The following is a 19,634-nucleotide window of genomic DNA, read 5'->3' as shown; positions in this document are numbered from 1 at the left end:
AAACCTGTAGGACTTTGGTGAACCTGATTTCACCAAGTGCAACATGTTCCTGGATCAACAACTTTGTTGATCCTGGAACAATATTCCAATCAACCAATCAGATTTGAGGGACAAGTTTACAGATGATGTCAAGTTTAGGGTTAGGTGCTTCTACATCAGTGTTATTCACCTATCATTTCCCTCTGACTTTAGGGATAACGTATAGGGTTAGGGATATAGGGTAGGACAAAATTTTCAGACAGAAATGTTATTCCAGGATCAACAAAATATGTTTTACTTGGCAAAATCACGGTGACAGAAGAAGTTTTTAAAGAATGTTTCTACTGTTTTTGTTCATATAATGAAAGCCAATGGGGTCTAGAATGACATAAGGGTGAGTAAATGATGACATAATATTCATTTATCATTCATATGAAGCATATATTTAGTCAGGTGTGTCCTGCCCATAGACCCAAATCAAGACCTTTCAATCATTCATTTTGATTCACTGCAACATTCCTGCAGGCATAACATGAGCAGCAAAATAATGTTTGGCCTGAGAGAGAAGTTGAACATAATAAATGTTGAAAAGCTCCACATCGACCGTGCAGAATTTCAAATACACTGATCAGGCAGTCATTTAAAGTCATGTCCAACTCCCATGCATGCTGAAACAGCCCTTCTGATGTCCTCGTAGTCCAGTCTCCAATGATAAGGATCATTTCTAATAAGCATGTGGTTTGACCTACAGCGTAAAGAGTTTGAGTAAAGATGTTCCTTTTCATTTTCTGTATAGATTTATAAATATATCTTCAGCTGTGGTCTGACACTCATACCGGCCGCCGTGGGCCGATGCAGCACATCTAACACGAGTCAAAGGTCCATCGCAGATTCAGAGTGTTATCCCAGTGGTAAAGTTAGATGTTCTAGATTTCAACCGAGGCGTGAGTTTTGTCACGCTAACGCGATGAACTGTAGGGGTGAAGATTCTCCAGAGTGGCATGCAAACGCATGCATCAACACTGTCGGGTTTAGCTCACGGGACTGAAATAGATGTGACTGGTAACCATGGTGACATCAGCGCCTGTCATATTTTGGCGCCATTTCTCTAACAACCCGAGGCAGGGAAATGCTCTGAACAAAAGTCACTAAATTGACTATGATGGCGCAGAACACTACTATTCTGGTTCATTCAGTTTAAAACATAGTGCGTGGTCACGGTACAGAATGCTCAAATGAGGGAATCCTGTTAGCTTTGGAAATTAATTAAGTTTGCCATGGTGTGGTTTTGTGAAAAGGCGAGTGTGGGTTGCCAGTGACATTCATAAAGTAGATTTGCTTTTCTTTAAGGAAATAGCAGTGCTCGCAAGGCAGCAAGAGAAAAGTTCTGTTTAATTAAAATACTGAATCACAGGCATTTTGATGGTCAAAGTATAATTTGGAAAGAATTATTATTATTAACTGGAAAGATTGTATATGGAAAACCGAGTCCCAGCAAGCCTTTGAGATCAAAAACCTATCTCTCTCTCTCTCTCTCTCTCTCTCTCTCTCTCTCTCTCTCTCTCTCTCTCTCTCTCTCTCTCTCTCTCTCTATATATATATATATATATATATATATATATAAATTGTACCTTTTTTTTGGAAACATGTTGAGAGGTTAAGCTTGTTGAATGCATATAAAAGTTGATAACATGTTTTCCTGCAATGTTGCAGAAAGGGTCCAGATAATGTTATTTCTTGTAGATATCACACTTTTAAGAAGTGTTACTTTTACTAAGGGGTGAGAAATGTGGGACAGTTTAATATAGCATTTTTGATCCTTAAGATTAGTTTATTCAGTGCTGTTAATAAAATGCTGCTAATTTTATATTAGAATATAGTTCATCTAACATTTCTAATCAATCTCACAAAAATAGACATTGGATTTGTGCTTCATTATTTATTTAAGGAAAATAAATGAATATTTAAAGAAATACAATACCAGGCACAAATTAATATGTTAACATTTTAAGTTTTAGTAGGCTATAACTTGAAACGAAAAACTAGGTGAACAGAATGTGCATTCTGTTGTTTGTGCTGAATTGCAAAAAAGTGTGTGGAGAATATTTAAGGGTTATCAATGCAGATCTGCATTTTAAACACTGTAATAAATGGGAAAGAGAGAAAGGATACAAACCATAAAGATAATGGAAATTGGCTATTAGCACTCGAATCGCGTTAGCAATAATCAATAAGGCGGCAGTGCAACTGTGGTTTGGTCGCTATCCATGGTGCTGAAAGAAAACCAGTTCCAGCAAGCCTTTGAGATCAAAAACATCTCTTTTTCTCTTGCAACATTTAATCTGTGATGCGTCTACGTGACTAATTTGGAAGGCAATGGAGAAGAGGGAGGCCCTGCGCCAGGAAATTCATCACGGGGGCGCGCAGACAAACACGCATGGCGCTCTGAGCTGCCGCAGCTGTTTTGGTAAACTAGCTGAAATCAGTTTTTGGCAAAGTCGATTTTGTCAGAAGCTGCGCCGAATGGGATATTACCTCAGAAATCACAGTCCTGAAGGATAAATATTAGAATTTTTTGTCCGTTTTTGTCTGGATCCATTCGAGTTCTTATTTCAGTGAAGCGATTTTGTTTTGTATGTAGGATATCTGAAAAACTTTTGTCCGTCAAATCGATGTCAGTGTGGATTAATCACATGATTTACCAGATTTCTCTTTCTTATATTTGAATGAGTTTGTTTTGTTAATGCCCCAGTCGACGCAGTTCCTCACAAAATCACACGGCTATAATATATAAAACGAGCGTAAAAAAAACTTGCCACGTACAGCATTTCTCCTTTTATCGACTAAAGCATCCTTATTTGTCATTGACCCATGCTGCAACATAGATAATCGCATTTTGAGCTTGCTGATTGTGATTGTCACAGCAAGAGACCTTCGCATGACTCGAATCCATTCGCTCTTACAGGTCTGATCTTCCCTCACCTCTGAAAACTGTCTCCATCTAGCGGCTTCCCCCACTGCACATCTAGCAGCGCTGGATGTGTGAATCAATAACCTGAGACGTGAAAAAAATATCCGCAGCGCTTTGCCCCAGTCTCTGAGCTCGTCATTCAACACTTCACTGAATGCAGCGAAACTCTGTTTAATAATAATTCAAAGAAAGCCAATGAATAACTTTACACAATGCGCTATATAGGGTTTATAAGAGAATCAAATGCTACAAATAAGCATTTAAACGTAACACTACTCATGGCACATTATGCACCATTCACACAGGCTGTTACATTCATTTGTGTTAACCGATGCCCGTAGCACGTGACACGCCTCCAATGCGCCGTGAGCAGAAGCAACTTGGGCTCCACCGCAGACTCACAGATCTTCATCGGTAGCGGATGAAGCAACTTCCAGAAAATCATTTGTTGCGGGTTCACTTTTTGTTCTGGTTACAGGCAGACCCTGCGGAACAGTTCTCGGCTCATTGGATTACATTTAAGAGAAGCGGATAGGAAAGTGACATTCTCTGCTTTTGAAACACCGAGCGCGCACTCGCCAGGGTGGTCTTCTCTTCCTATGAAAGGACCACTGTGGCAGGTTTCTTCAAGAGCGTCAGTGTGAAACACAGAAGCTTTGACCGGTAAAAAGGATGCCCTTGGACAACGTGAATCATCTACCTGACTTCTAAACTTGTTGCATTTGCTCTAGAACAGATCCGAGAGCGCATTTCGGATACTTATTTGTGCGTAACGGCAGAACAGCGATTCAAAGTGGACTGTAACTGATGATCTGTGTGTAAAAACCTGCACTTTTGCATCAAAATCCATTTATGAGGAGGTAAGTTGTTTCTCTTGCTCATGAGCTATAGGTTACATAGTAAAAAAAAAAAAAAAAAGGTCCATTCTCAGCCAGTCGTGTTTGACCGAAAAGGCGGTATTTTCATGCATGCATACACCACCATTCCATTCTGCGCTCACTGTAATTCCACCTTGCCATTCGAATGCTTTGATCTTGATAAATATTATGGGTTATGGCTCACTGTGCAGTGTTCTGCTACGCGTGAGAAATAGTCTTCCTTGAACTTTACATCAAGTAATAGCGCATTGTGTCTCTCCAGATGTCCTTTCTGTTCGTGGCGGATCTGTGAGCGCAAAACCTGCTTCAGTCTCACCGGGTCGCGCACATTGGGTCAGCATGGCAGCCGGAGTCGCCGCGTGGCTACCGTTCGCGCGCGCCGCGGCCATAGGATGGATGCCCGTGGCGAGCACCCCGATGCCGCCGCCTCCACGGGAAAAGAGGCGAGGTCAAGACGGCCTGATTATCTTAAACGTCAGCGGCACTAGGTTTCAAACTTGGCGGAATACTTTGGAGAGGTACCCTGACACCTTACTAGGAAGCACAGAGCGCGACTTCTTCTTCCACGAGGAGTCCAACGAGTACTTTTTCGACCGCGACCCGGACATCTTCAGGCACATCCTCAACTTCTACCGAACCGGGAAGCTGCACTACCCTCGCCACGAGTGCATCTCCGCCTATGACGAGGAGCTGGCCTTCTTCGGCATCATTCCTGAGATAATAGGGGACTGCTGTTATGAGGAGTACAAAGATCGCAGGAGGGAGAACACGGAGAGGATCCAAGACGATGAGGAGAACGAAAACAGCAAGGACATGGTGCCGCCGGATATGTCGTTCCGCGAGACCATGTGGCGCGCGTTTGAGAACCCGCACACGAGCACCATGGCGCTGGTGTTCTATTACGTCACGGGATTTTTCATCGCCGTCTCCGTTATGGCCAACGTGGTGGAGACGGTCCCGTGCCGTAGCGAGCACAACCGGGCAAAGGAGATGTCGTGCGGGGAGCGCTACGCCCTCGCGTTCTTCTGTTTGGATACGGCCTGCGTCATGATCTTCACTGTTGAGTACCTGCTGCGTCTGATCGCCGCGCCTAGCAGGTACAAGTTCGTCAAGAGCGTCATGAGCATCATTGACGTGGTGGCCATCATGCCTTACTATATAGGCCTGGTCATGTCGGACAACGAGGACGTAAGCGGGGCCTTCGTCACCCTCAGGGTCTTCAGGGTCTTTCGGATTTTCAAATTTTCGCGGCACTCCGCGGGACTGCGCATCCTGGGGTACACGCTCAAGAGCTGCGCGTCCGAGCTGGGCTTCCTGCTCTTCTCGCTCACCATGGCCATCATCATCTTTGCTACCGTCATGTTCTACGCAGAGAAGAGCTCCTCCTCCAGCAAGTTCACCAGCATACCGGCGGCTTTCTGGTACACCATCGTCACCATGACAACGCTGGGGTGAGTCGATGTTGTTGTGATGCGCAAACTTAGGGAACGAGCTTGTGCGCATGATCTTCTGTCATGACTGCTTCAAAGCAGCCCTTTTACACCAACGCGTCAGAGAGGTTGAGCTGGAGATAGAATACATCAAGGGCAGGGGGAGATCAATAAAAGTGAAATAAATCAAAGAAATAGACTCCCTCTAGACTGTCTCTCTCTCCTCTCTATCTGGCCAGTGAGACACAGAGGCCATCCTTTACTGCCTCATTGCTGATCTATAAAGCTAATTTTTTTCTGCAATATTTAGTGCCATATGCACACACATCACAAGTATATAAAAAGTTATTTTTTTATATAAAGACTTTTATGTAGTTTACTTTTTATTTTCTATTGCAGCTTTAATAATAAATCAAATAATACATTTTTATATGATAAACTAAATACTTTATAATGTATTTTTACTAAAAAATAAAAAATATATATATTTTTGTATTAATCTATAGTTATTCATATAAAATACAATATGAAATGTATAAAAACTTTCAGCAAGATGTTAATGAACATTGAACATGCAGACCACAATGCTATGCAGACAATGAATACACAAATGAGCATGGTGATTAGAACATAAATCGGCATCAGTTTGGCTGTGACAGCTGTGTGAATGCCAGTAACACTTTCTGACAGTTTAGGGAGTTAAATTTTAGAGTTTTTAATTGTATTTCTCTCTTATATCTTAGAAAGTGTATCTGTCATATGACACCTCGCCAGTGTCAGACTGAGCACAGACTCTTCCTTCCTTTGGAAAGCCTTGCTTGTTTATAACTAACCATCTCAATGCGCCTTTGGCAGAATGTTGTAATTTCCACACAGTCAATGAACACACAGAGAGACATGGCTGATTCATGTGACTTTAAGCACTGAAGGCGATTACAATAATGCATTCCCTATTGATGTGTTATTTATTCATTAATCCCATCACTCGACACCTCAGCATGGCTTCTCTGAGCCTCCCACCTGTGCTGAGCGGGTGCTCTCCATGGTGCTGAACCTGCCCTCTGCATGTTGCGGTCGCCCCACGGCTGCCCTTTTTTTGCTGCTCGGGAGACGACCAATTCTTTGCTGGCGGGCCGACACGGTCCTGATTCACACTCGAGGGGATTAATCAAGCCGCATGCTCCAGTACACATCCCGTGCTTTGATCGGCACGCCTTTGAAGTGCATTACTGTGTGTGTCATAACATGCATTGCGGGCGTCAATCTGACGCCTGCACCTGGCTGATATGATGCACCTTTCAGACGTAAATATGATCGGGAATCTTTTGGTTTTGAGGTTTTTAGTTTTGAGTTAGGTGTTTGGGACTCATTTTATACTCTAGTTCAACAATGTGTGGTTCAGAACAACTGTCGGCTTCTCTTTATATATGACTTCATGTCTGAATATACTCTTTGACATACTGAATGTGACTAATGTTGTCTTTGAAGTCAGAAGTTCTTCCTTTAGACACCATGAACCTTCAATAATAAGAAAATGAGGTTGTCAGAGGTTGTGCATGTTCTTGTGATATATAAAGAGTTATGGCTCACAGACTTCAATTCATTCCCATTCCCCCTCTGCTTTACTGTCAGGTCTACATTGTCCTATAAAGAAAATATGAGGTTTGGAGACAGCAGGAGTGAAGGAGGGAAAAAGAGATCCAGTATGAGTGAGATAAAGAGCAAATCGCACATCTTATTGTGTGCAATTTGTGTCCTGCAGTTTCTTGCCTGTCAAATCGGATGACATCAATGAGAAAATGAAATTACGGGCTGACGCTCAGCACTGTCTTAATGTTAGGAATGCAGTGTGTGTGTGTGTTTGGAAGAGATGATGACTTGTTGGAGCCAGCTGGTTATGAACTGTCTTCCAAACAGACCCACAGCTGCAGGGCTTCAGTGATGCAGCCCATATACTCATCTCCTCTCTCTGCAGGCAGGCATGCTGTTCCTCATTTCAAATTTTATTGCATTGCCTCAGTGAGCCTATCAAGAGGAGCACGCAGGGGGGCTGTCGCTACAGCAGAGATCTGACCTGGCAAAGTCGACTTCATCCTGTGATGAGCAATAGCCAAATCTTGGGATGTCAAATCGGGCTATGCTTTGAGACCATTTCATGTTTGAGTGGCCACAGTTTGATCTGGAAAAAAAAAGTTTCACGTTGTAGATGTCACATAGAGAGAGTGGGGTAAGGAGAAACCTTGCCTCTTAGGTTCTCATCTCATCCTGTCTTTATCTTTGTCTTGCTTGTTGAGTTCATCCATTACCCCTTTGTCATGTCTGAAATCTCATTCCCTTCCCATTTCTCCTTAAACACACACTTGAGTGAGAGGCCAGTCCAGGCATTGCTAAACGACTTTACCTGCACTGATTGAACAAGAGCCTGGCTCTGTAAATGTATGCATCACTTTTTAATGCCTCATTTCCCAGACTGGATGACAGGGATGGATCCGTGGTTCAGAGAGCGAGGGAAGGGATTTACACGCTTTAGATTACGTGAACCTGGTTTGGGGTTTGGATTACTAGTAATGAAGCCATGTGATGTTCCTTTACCAAAGTGCAATTGAAGTCTGAGAACATTTCGACTATCAGCAAGGTTTTCACGCTTGCTAGATTATACTCAACCCTCAGGCGTCTTCAATCTGTCTGCATGAGAATGATTGAGAATTTTAATTATCCGTAAAGATAGCCTCTATCGTGCAGAACTCCGCATAAGATACCTGAATGCCTCAAACAGATTTAGCCCTCCAAGTTTTGGGTATATGCACCAGGGACTGCTGCTCATTTCGGTCTCATTTTGATATAGATAAAGTGACTTCTTTTATCTCTGGCTGTGCTTAAAGTATGCATAGAGCTTTACTGCCTGGTAATGCAAGATATGCCGGTTATCTCCCAATTGGCGTAATATCATGATGGTGAGAACAGAACTTGCATTGATATTCTTTTAAACCTGGCTCAGAATTGCCAGAGATATTTATTCAACAATGTCATAATGTTCACCTACAGTGAACCATGACATACCTTTAGACCAGAGTTGTCCAATTCTGCACCTGAAACAACACTTTCCTGCATACTTTAGTTCCAACAAACCTGCCTGAAAGTTTTTAAAGATCCTAGATACCTTGATTATCTGGTTCAGGTGTGAGCTTAACTCTGCTGGACTGTGGCCCTCCCGGAGCAGGATCGGATACCCCTGACTCATTTGGTGAAGAGACTGAACAAATCCATTAATTGACTCTAATTTGCCTGTAATCTGGCATCAATGTTCAGTCCTCACAGAGTTCTGCTCTTCCCAAATGGGAATGCGCCGAGCAGAGAGGGAGGAGACAAGGGACGGGATGTGACTTTGGTTCACAGCACGAATGGCCTCCGCTTCACTGGCCCCTATCGCCTCTTTAATGGACTCATTTTCTGGCATAGGCTGATTTTGCCCAGCTCAATTAAATCACCAGCATTTTAATTGGCTTATGCACTGTCAAACGGGATCTATTAAGTGAGCAGCTGTCAGAGCTGAAGACATGCAGATATGAGTGCGAGGGAGAGTGAGACCGGTGAAGAGGGGTAAATACATCAGCTTTAAAGCGCTCGGGTACAATGATAATGTCTTGTAAATGAAATGCCCCCATGATCCTCCACACAACCCATCATTCTTTTCACTGAAATGCACTTCTCTCGGTTCATTCTCCCATCTTCCAATCCTTTTTCATCCTCTCATCCCCCTCCTCCTTCGGGGTTATGAAGGCTCATAAAGAGTCCTACGGAGAGGTTGTAAAGTGATTGATGGAGTAGCATGGAGAGTCTATTAAACTCTCTGAAGTCACCCTGCATCAGGTCAATTAAGGCCAGAGGCTTCACGCCCGCCAGCTATGTATCCCCTCCCCAGGATATGTCACACAGAACAGGGTGGATTAATCTTCGATGTTCATCGTGGTCACCCGCGGGTTAAGCAATAGGCTTAATTTTTCCGAAGGGAAAAGATCATAAGTTCATAGTGCATGACATAAGAGGCTTTGGTGTTGTCAAAGCGAAAGGTTGGATCTTTGAGAGGTCATGTCTGTAGGGTTGTGGTAAGGTCAGGCCATGGTGCAACATGTGAAAGGGACTCATTATTGTGTCTGAAAGAGCATGCCGGTGTGGGGTTACCCTGATTAGCACACCTTGATCAGGCATCACACAGCAAAAGGACGGCCCCAGAGAAATGCAATGGTGCAGGTTTATTATTGATGATCCCGGGCCACTCAAATGCGTCCACCTAAGACACAACTGGATGCCTGCAAAGAATTAATGATTAATGCCCCTTTGCTGGTGGAACCTATAGTGCATTGTAAATGATCCACATGACACAGGTTACCATTAATTATTGTATTTTGTTTAAAGAAAAGCACAAACCAAAACAGAATCTATTCACCTCCGTCACTCTCCCCACGAATGCAGGGCTTTGGGAAACCCCAAACATGGGTTTCGAAGGAATATACACCCAGACCACAACACAGGGCTCATTGAAGAGACAGTTTATCCTAAAATTCTGTCTTCATTTACTCATTTATGTTGTTCCAAACCTGTATGGACCCCATTGACTTTCACTGTATGAATGAAAAGAAACTGAGATCTTTTGTTACACAGAAGAATGGAAGTCATACTGGTTTTGAATTACATGAGGAGGGTGAGAAAATGTTTCCTTTTCGGGTGTACTATCCCTTTAAACACTTTAGGTGAGAAACACTGTTTGAGGTTGTGCAATTGGCCACAACGAACTTCCTCTGGCTTGTTCAGCAGACGTCCAGTTTATGATCGCCGCATTCCCCCAATGTAATAAGTACACTCAAAAAAATGAGTGTTTTGACCAACATTTTTTGTTTCACAGATGTGCATGACATGTTTCATGGCTCAAATAGGAGCACAAGAGAAGCACTGTATTTGAAAGATTTACACAGTGGCACAGCCACGGGGAAATAAAGAGCCCAGAATGAGGTAATTAAAGGCTCTTTGTCATGTGGAATAACCCCTGTGGTGTTGCTGTAGAGGCGCTAACTCTATTCATCCATCCATTTCATATTCGCACTATTACTCCACACCGAGAGGCTAATTGGACTACCGTCTCTCTCCTTAACTCTCGTTCTGTGTCTCACTCTTTCTCTACCATACTTTTTCTTCATCATCCCTTCCTTTATTCCACATTTTTATTTGCTTTCTATCTCTGTCTTTGTTCTGGATACACTCGCCTTCTCTGTGATAGTTCAAACACCAAAAAAATGCATTGAAAGTGGAACATGCTCTCCTCACATGGCTGCTTTTAATCACTTAAATGTAACGGACAGAGGGCTTTCTTCCTCCTCCTCTTCCTATTAAGTATTTTTAATTACTTGGCCTGTCTAAAAAAAAACTGTGGTAGCAGTAATGGTACTGGCATTAGAAGTTTTAAGCGCTTTAAATCTCACACACACGTGTTGGCACACATCAAAACATTGAAAATCAAAATACACCCTTGTTCAGTGGTTGCTCGAAATGACAGATGATTAATGTTCGCTTGAATGAGAACCAGGATTGAGATTCTGGAATCAGATCATCTCTATATTTAGACAAATTCACATCCAGATACAGGGGATTAGTGACACTACAACGTTTAGAAGTTTCACTTTTTGTTCCCCGATCCCTACTATTTTTTTTATTTTTCCGAGATTCAATTTTAGACAACTAAATTTAACCCTTCACTAATGTCTAATATATATATATATATATATATATATATATATATATATATATATATATATATATATATATATATAGTTTTTAACCCTTACTCTGTTCCATGTTTTAGACTGTTCATACTTGACACCATATACAGTATCTTTGGCACCACAATGCAAGGTTATACTTTTGTCACAAGAAAAAAGGGGGGAAATGTAACCACACACTTTCAGATCATTCTTCCACTCAAGTCCATATACAGACACAGCCTTGATCCCCCATATTTGCTAGATCCAACATTGTATTAATCTGTCAATCAGAAGCACAATCATAAACATGGAATTCTTCCCTGTTCCACTGCTCATCTCCTCTCGTTCTACTGTACGTGTCTGTTATCTTCTCCAGGTCATGACTGATTCGATCTGTGTGCAATTAAGATTGTGGACTCTTGCTATTTCCTATTATGTTGCGTGTGTGTGTGTGTGTGTGTGTGTGTGTGTGTTTCCTGTGTAGTGTTCTGGCCTGCACTGGACTAATTGAATTTACGCATTCATCTGTGTAGCGCTTTCTTTTTCCTGTCTCGTTCTTGTGCACGTTCATTCTCTTTTATTTTTTCATGAGTAATGATTTTTCATAAAATAATTAAAAAATTCATGACACCTTGAGAAGTCCTGGATGAATGTGATGATTTGATCCTCTGTGTTGAAAACGAGTGAGCGAGAGAGTGTGTGTATTTTCGGTGAAAATAATAATGAATTGGCTGAAATTCAAAAGGGAGCTGAAGTGTTTTGTTAAAGCCTGCTAATACCGTACAAGAGGCTCATAAATAGCAGAAACCGACTGAAGTGGGGTAGTGAATACAAATTTGGTCTTTCATATGGAGATCTCCTGTGATAGATGGACGTGTCTTCATTACAGCCCTACTGAATAGTGTTTAAAGACAGAAGGAGAGAGACGGCCATCAGTCTAGAGTTGGCTTTTTGTCAGTGTACATTGATTATGCCTCACTAGGTACAGAAGAGATGACCTGCTGAAACTGATCTAAAAGCCGTCTTTAACTGCTTGCAAACATGCTCGCAGCATGCAGAAAGACAGGATAAAGACAAACTGAGAATCAATGAGCCTGCTGTCTCCTGTGTGCGTGTTTCTGAACTCAATCCCTTTAGACCTTTTACCTTGACCCATTTTCACAAAATCTTTTCATGCAATGCCACAGAAGTTAACTTTGCTGGATGATATATTGTAAATAACTAGATTTTTGCATTTTCCAAAAGCCGTTGTAGGAGGTATCCAGGCATTTAAATATATATTAAGACTATTACAAGCAATATATGTCAAAACCTCATTTCTGTTCGCCAGCTACAATGCCTCTAGTACAAACAGTGCAGGATGAGCTATTAATATAATATTACATTTGAGATATAGTAATAGAGACGCTTGCCTTAAACAATTTTCATTTTTTTTACTTGTTAATCTTTCATGCATATGTGTCTTTTAAAAACCATATTTCTTTCTTAACTGACCTTTTAATGCTGACTTGATCTTTTTCTTGAACTCATGTGAACATACTGTATAGCTGGAACAGGCTGAACGTTGCTCGTCTGTTTGGAGTTTGTGTTTCGTTCATTGCGTTATGTTATTAGGCAGTTATGATCTTCCGGTGGAGAGATGCTGTACAGTCCAGTCTGAACAGATAGCTTGCATTACATTTTTCCCTGTCAGTGTGAATCTGAAGAAGGCCGGTGGGAAGGCCATTTGTTGGTCTTTGCGGTTTGGACTCAAATGGAGTGAATCAGTGGGAGGACGCCATGTAACTGCTGCAAGTCAGGCAGAAAACTAGGGGAGACACTGATTTTATGGTTTGTGATACCAACACTTGAATAGGCCATTACACACCTTATAACACACCTGTCTCTCTTTTCCTTATTGTCGCCTTATTTTCCCCCATTTTTCTTCTGTTGTTCGTTTCTTTGCTTTAAGGCACAATAAAAAAAAATTCAGCTCAAATTGGAGCACCCACAGATTGAAAAGTCAGCAGTGCTAATGCATAAATCCCTAACATTTCCCAATTTAGATTTAGTTTCCGGTCTTGAAGCAATATTCTGGGTTCAATGCTACAATTGGACACGTTAGAATCTGTAAAAACTGATGACAGTAATGCAATGGACAATTCCTGGAGTTTAGATTGTTTGACCAATTAAACAATACATTACAATACAAATACATTAATTAGCTGTGCCACTATAGTTCTTGTGTTACCAATGTAATTCCTGTGGGTGTTTTTACAATGATAACAGTCTAGTGACCAGGTTTACTTTACATGGTCTTGACTGCAATCCAGGAAAAAAATCTGCACTAATCACATGTTCACGTGTTTCATGTTTTAAACTTGTTGTTGCTACAGTTTCCAATAGTGTGCATTTTAACTTTTTGACCTGTTCCCTATAGACTTTCACTGTAAGTATATTACTGCACACATGGTTGTTTTGTTTGTTTGAACAAACTGAGGGATGAGGTGAAATTATTTTCTGTGGCAATCAACAGACGACGTCAATAATTAAATTGTATTAAACCTGGATCATTCCTATTGGATATTCTTTAAAAGAAAGTACTCAGAGGAATGTTCTATATCATTCGCTATACCTCAAGATAACTTTAGTACTGGGAAAGCGCACACAGGATTACTTCTCAGGTGACTGGGTTCAGAGAAACACAAGCTGTATTGGTAAACTAACAGGTCTCATTACATTACGGCTCAGTGTCCTGAACTTTAAACACACGCTTCATCATCTTTGACATTTAAACCTGACACACATATCTAATATTTCCTCTGAATCTGAACAAATACATTTGCTTTTTACATGCTTTTTTATTGAATTAGAATTGCATCATAGAATAATGACATGATTTTAAAATGTTTATGGTCAAACAAAGTGCATTTTCTTTGATATAAAACCATAAAGATTTAGTCTTTAATGCTCTATTTTGACAGTAATGATTCCTGCTGGCGTGAGATTGACATTTCTGACCAATCACATGTCGCCTTAGAATGATGCACCGGAACAGCCAATGAGAGATGGTGAATTGTTTGATCAAGTGTGTTTTCTAGAAATGCTGTTAGCAAAGCATTTGATACGTCAGGTATTATTATTTTGAAAGTGCAAAGTCGTCAGATTGCTTCTGGAATTGCTTATTTAGGTCCAACCGAGCGATGAATGTAATTTATTTAGCGCTGATACAAAGTGTTGTACACTGTCACCTGAAAATCAAGCTAAAATTTAATCCAGTGTTTTGGTGTATATTGAGAAATTACCGAGTGAGTAAAAGCTAGAAGCAGCCGTGGGTATCTAGGTCATTGAATTTGACGGTCTTATTAACTGTTTCGGGTGTCCTCCTCAGTGTCCTGTACTGTAGATATAGTGTTGTCGCTCCGGTGAAGGTAAACCGGTGAAGATGGACAGCTGAGGTCAATGTGGACAGAACGACGGTAATCGGAGAGCGACAGAGAGAAAGGGGGGAGGGTGGCGTTTAGTGTGTTACATGTGACCATGACACATCATTGGAAAACACAGAATCTATTTACCATTGACTGTCCTCACTCTGCTTCTGTCGTGTCCCCCGACAGGTCGTAATCACTCAGCTCACACACATCTCTGATGCCGTGTTCAAATATACACACCTGCATTCACAGGAAATGCGCAGTAATGAACTGCCAGTCAGGAAGATAGAGTGTGCGGTTGTCTTGGAGGCAGTGGTGGTCAAACCACACTGAAACCCTAAATTACAGGATGTGTATATGTGCTGAATGCTCGCAGTTTCTTGCGGACAGCACTTTCTAAATATGTGAGGACAGGTCGTGCTCTTTAATCCAAGATTGGTGAGATGGAAGATGGCGAGAGAGAACAGGAAGTGCGGACTGCGGTGGTGGCCTCATGTTTTAAACATCGCAGCCATTCTCTTCACCGCCTGACATTCAGCAAACTCTCCGTCTGTCCGGCCTTGATAGTGTCTCCCGCCAGGACGATCACTCCTGTAAACTAATTATCATACGCACACATGCATGAATCACCTTCAGAGGATTTCTTTTTTTGCAAACGTTCACTCACACAGTGCTCTATTTTATTCATTCTCTCGTTTTTCACAAGAAATATCCGCAAACTTTTTGAGTGCTATTCACGAGAGTGCAGTAATTAAACTACGCGTGTGCGAGTATGTAGTAAACACTGCGTAATTAGAAAGTTTGATGTTTTCAAAGAGAAAATCTCTGTTTTGGTTTTACCCATTTCCAATCGCATCAGTCTTGATAATAAACGACATGCTGCATAGGGAAGCGATGTGTGTGTGTGTGTGCATCACTTGAAATGAATCTGCTGTATATTTTGCGGGTAATGCATTACGCTCGGTCGCTGCCCTCAGCGCTCACAGTGTGAGGAACTAAATAGTGATGTTTTTTTTTTTTTTTTTTGCTGATCTCTATGGTATCCATCAAACTGAGAGAGAGAGAGAGAGAGAGAGAGAGAGAGAGAGAGAGAGAGAGAGAGAGAGAGAGAGAGAGAGAGAGAGAGAGAGAGAGAGAGACTGCTGTGATCTAAGGGAACAGTACTGGTCTTTGAGGCTCTCTTTGTGTGCCAATTCGACCATTGGGGAAAGCAGCCACATCTGTCACATATTTGATAATAGTCTACATTTTCAACATTCTGCTCAGTATTTAACCTATTAAAAAAGTTGTGCACCCAGGGGCAAAGCAAGAATTATACAGTGACTGTATATATTTATTTATTCGCTTCTTTTTGGTGAATAATCAAGAATATAATCATTATGTCCCAAACATCACACCCTCCTCATGTTTTTGAGCATTTAATATATATATATATATATATATATATATATATATATATATATATATATATATATATATACATACATACAGGTGCTGGTCATAAAATTAGAATATGTTGTTATATTCTATATATTCTAATTGTCATAAAATTAGAATGTCATCAAAAAGTTGATTTATTTCAAGAATTCAACTTAACAGGTGAAACTTATATATTATATAGACTCATTACATGCAAAGTGAGATATTTCAAGCCTTTATTTGTTATAATTTTGATGATTATGGCTTACAGCTTATGAAACCCACAAAATCAAAATCCCAGAAAATTAGAATATTACATGAAATCACACAGTAATTACACAGTGATACCATGGTCATTGAACCAGGTTCACACACACACACACACACACACACACACACACACACACACACACACACACACACACATATATATATATATATATATATATATATATATATATATATATATATATATATATATATATATATATATATATATATATATATAAAATATAGTTATATTAATAGTATTGTTGTTATAAGTAGTAATAATATAACAATAAAGTTTTATAAAATATTTTATATAAATAACATGCTATTTCATATTGATATAATAGTGAGTAACTTAAATTTACTTTATTGCCAGTTACTCTGTCTGTTTTTGATCCACCATCAAAAACAGCTCCAAACAAAGCCACATTAGAACCGTTGAACACCTCTGAGCATCAAACAGTAGTGGTGTTCCTGAAAATCAAGGTTTTTGAACAAATTATTTGAATCAATGATTCAATAACTCACTCATAAAGGCACTAGTTTCATTTGTGAATGCATCAGCATTTTCAAACGAATCGATGGCATGAATGATTCAATGTTTTGTTCGAAATTTGTTTCGTTCTTGAATGAATTATAGTTTTCGAACTAATCTTTTGAACGTATGATTCTGACCTACTGGTGTATCGATGTGACCTACAGAAAGAGTTAGGGAGAGACTGATTCATCAATATTAAATAAATATTTTGGGTAACACTTTATTTTAAAGTGTCATTGTTACATATGTTACATGCAGTTACTATAGTAATAACTATAAATTGTGCATGCAACTAACCCTAAACCAAACCAAATCCTAATCCCTAGCTCTATAGTAAGTACAAGTACTTAAATGTATAAGTATAACAAAGTGTAACCTATTTTTGACCTAAATGAAAACAGTTAATTTGAATGTTACCAAATAAAGCACATATTTTACCTGACAAATTCTTTATGCCCTGATGTGCCCCTCGTTGCCTGTTTTGGAGGTCAAATTGACTCTCTTATATATTTATTTACAGCAAGAACTGTGATTAATGTGTATTGAAGATTCTGACTGGTCTTACACCTGGTAGATTCCGATTGGCTGGTTGTGGATGGTTGTAGCTTTGTATTGGCTGAGGGAGAGATCATAGCTGCTGTTATTGGCTCAGGGTTTGTGCCATTGTGTGAATACTGATGTGTCTGTGTGTATGTGTGTGTGTAGGTGTCTGTGCTTCAGTGCTTTAGCCCACACAGCGTCTTTGAGACGACTCAGCCAAAACGGGCTCAAAACAATTTAGCTGAATCCTCGATACGCCTTTTAGATACAAGAAATGAAATAATAGCAAGACTGCCAGGGATCATTGATCCACAGCCGGCTGTGAATATCAATGAAGTACCATTACACAAAGATAAATACGGTTTCAGAGTGTTGTGGCGCACCCCTCGCACACATAAAAGCACTCCAGCTTTTAGATAAAAAACCAGCAGACTGAAACGCGGGGTGACATGAAAGCATTCGCGGGAAACAGGTGGAGCTGCAGTCCCTAGAAATCAGCAGAAAAAATGAGCTCTGGATGACATGGAGAATCGAGTCTCTTACAGGTGAAACCTACAGATGAAAACCATAGCTGCAATTTTTAATTAGAAGAACTGTCTTTACCCAGAATGTCCTGGATCTGATTTCATTAGAGCTCAACTGTTGGGTTGAGAAATCCCCTTTATTTTGCCTTTTTTTAATGGTGCTGTAGAAACCTTTCAAGAAAAAGCTATTGTGTGCTCAGACAATCGGTGATATATGCTTCTGTTGAAGCCATCTGTCAGCGTTAATTCAACTTAATTTCTACAGAATCATGTTTAAAATAGCCCAATTCGAATGAAGAACTATCCACTGATAAGAAATCTGTGGCAGAAACCTCAACAGTTGCCACTGTATCCCATGAAGCATTGCAGACAACGTAAATCCTCCACTCTTAAACTGCCTATGTATGTGTATATCTTATATAAAATGTATGTAATACTAACGTAATATATATATATATATATATATATATATATATATATCTCATGCAAGTAATAAAATGCTATAAACAATACAATCATGCATAGTTAGGTTAGCAAAATAAATGAGCTTATCATAAAAGGTTCTCACTGAAAAACATTTAAGGAATTATTCATACCCAGTCCCTCTTGTATGATTCTCAGTATTCCCTAATTGGTCGTGTTCGTGATTACCTAATTTACTAATTAGCTGAGCGTGTTTTACATGTGCACTCTGAGGGAGTTGATAGGAAGGAAATAAAAGTTGTATCTCTCTTTATGTGCAGTCACTGCAGGAGACCGTTTCTGAACAAACTTCTGAGGCCTGAAATGAAATGAAATTTTTTTAATTTGCATTATTCTAACTGGATAACAGTATGGTGATTTTCAGTGTGAGTGTCTGTGTGCAAATGGTGGCAGAGGTGTCAAAAGAAGTGAGAAAAAATGTATGTGCGTGTGTGTGTGTCGTCAGGAGAGGTTGATGTAATGGTTTTATAATGGATTTAGAGCGGTCACGCTGATCAGCACAGGATGACATATTTAAATGTCGCGCGCTCTTCTCATCCTTTGCTGTAGATGAGGCATAGAAAAGGATGAGGGGAGAAAGCGAACGGATATTTCACCACTGTCACTCTTCACTCGCCGTTTCTCCTGCAAAGCTTAGACTGGATTTACGGTTCTCTGAGAGAGCTAAATCTTCATTCGAGTCTAATTTCAAGTCGTTACTGTTACATGACAGAGAGGGCCAAGGCAAATATCACCTGAAACGAATGGAAGGGTAAAAGAGCAGAAGGGAGTGATAGAGAGGCTGGCAGAAGGTATCATTTTGGCCTGGCTGTGAGTTTCTATGCAATTTGGAAAATAAAATGCTATTCACCTACTTCAACTTAAAAACTGAAGTTCAGTTGCTGCCTTTAATTTTTAAGTAAAGAAGAGGGAAGAGCCATTAAGAGGCCTCCTCAAACGTCCATGGAGGCCCAATGACTTAAAATGATTAAAAATAAGACAAAACAAGCATTAAAGTGTGTTAAAAAAAGAAGAAATATATATATATACAGTGGGGAGAACAAGTATTTGATATTTCCGATTTTGCAGATTTTCCCACTTACAAAGCATGTAGAGGTCTGTAATTTTTATCACAGGTACACTTCAACTGTGAGAGACAGAATCTAAAACAAAAATCCAGAAAATCACATTGTGTGATTTTTAAGTAATTAATTAGCATTTTATTTCATGACATAAGTATGTGATACATCAGAAAAGCAGAACTTAATATTTGGTACAGAAACCTTTGTTTGCAATTACAGAGATCATACATTTCCATACATTGCTCCATACATACATACATTTGTAGTTCTTGACCAGGTTTGCACACACTGCTGCAGGGATTTTGGCCCACTCCTCCATACAGACCTTCTCCAGATCCTTCAGGTTTCGGAGCTGTCGCTGGGCAATACAGACTT

General features: G+C 40.2%; 1 protein-coding gene across 2 annotated transcripts in view; it reads left to right on the top strand.

Moving 5' to 3' along the window:
• The first annotated feature begins 3,321 nt into the window (after nt 1–3,321).
• The window catches only part of kcnd2 (potassium voltage-gated channel, Shal-related subfamily, member 2), a 106,546-nt gene continuing 90,233 nt past the window's right edge, over nt 3,322–19,634 (top strand). Inside the window, exons 1-2 of one of the 2 annotated variants that reach the window (XM_079868614.1) lie at nt 3,322–3,810; nt 4,091–5,279. In XM_079868614.1, coding sequence (XP_079724740.1) covers nt 4,168–5,279 — 1,112 coding nt within the window. In that variant the 5' untranslated portion in view covers nt 3,322–3,810; nt 4,091–4,167. The remainder of the gene's footprint in view (nt 3,811–4,090; nt 5,280–19,634) is intronic. The other variant, XM_079868615.1, reaches the window with a different exon arrangement.

The sequence above is a fragment of the Squalius cephalus genome, assembly GCF_949319135.1.
Source record: "Squalius cephalus genome assembly, chromosome: 4".
NCBI lineage: Eukaryota > Metazoa > Chordata > Actinopteri > Cypriniformes > Leuciscidae > Squalius > Squalius cephalus.
Note: the sequence above shows the minus strand (reverse complement) of the source record. Positions and strands in the feature narration are given on the sequence as shown.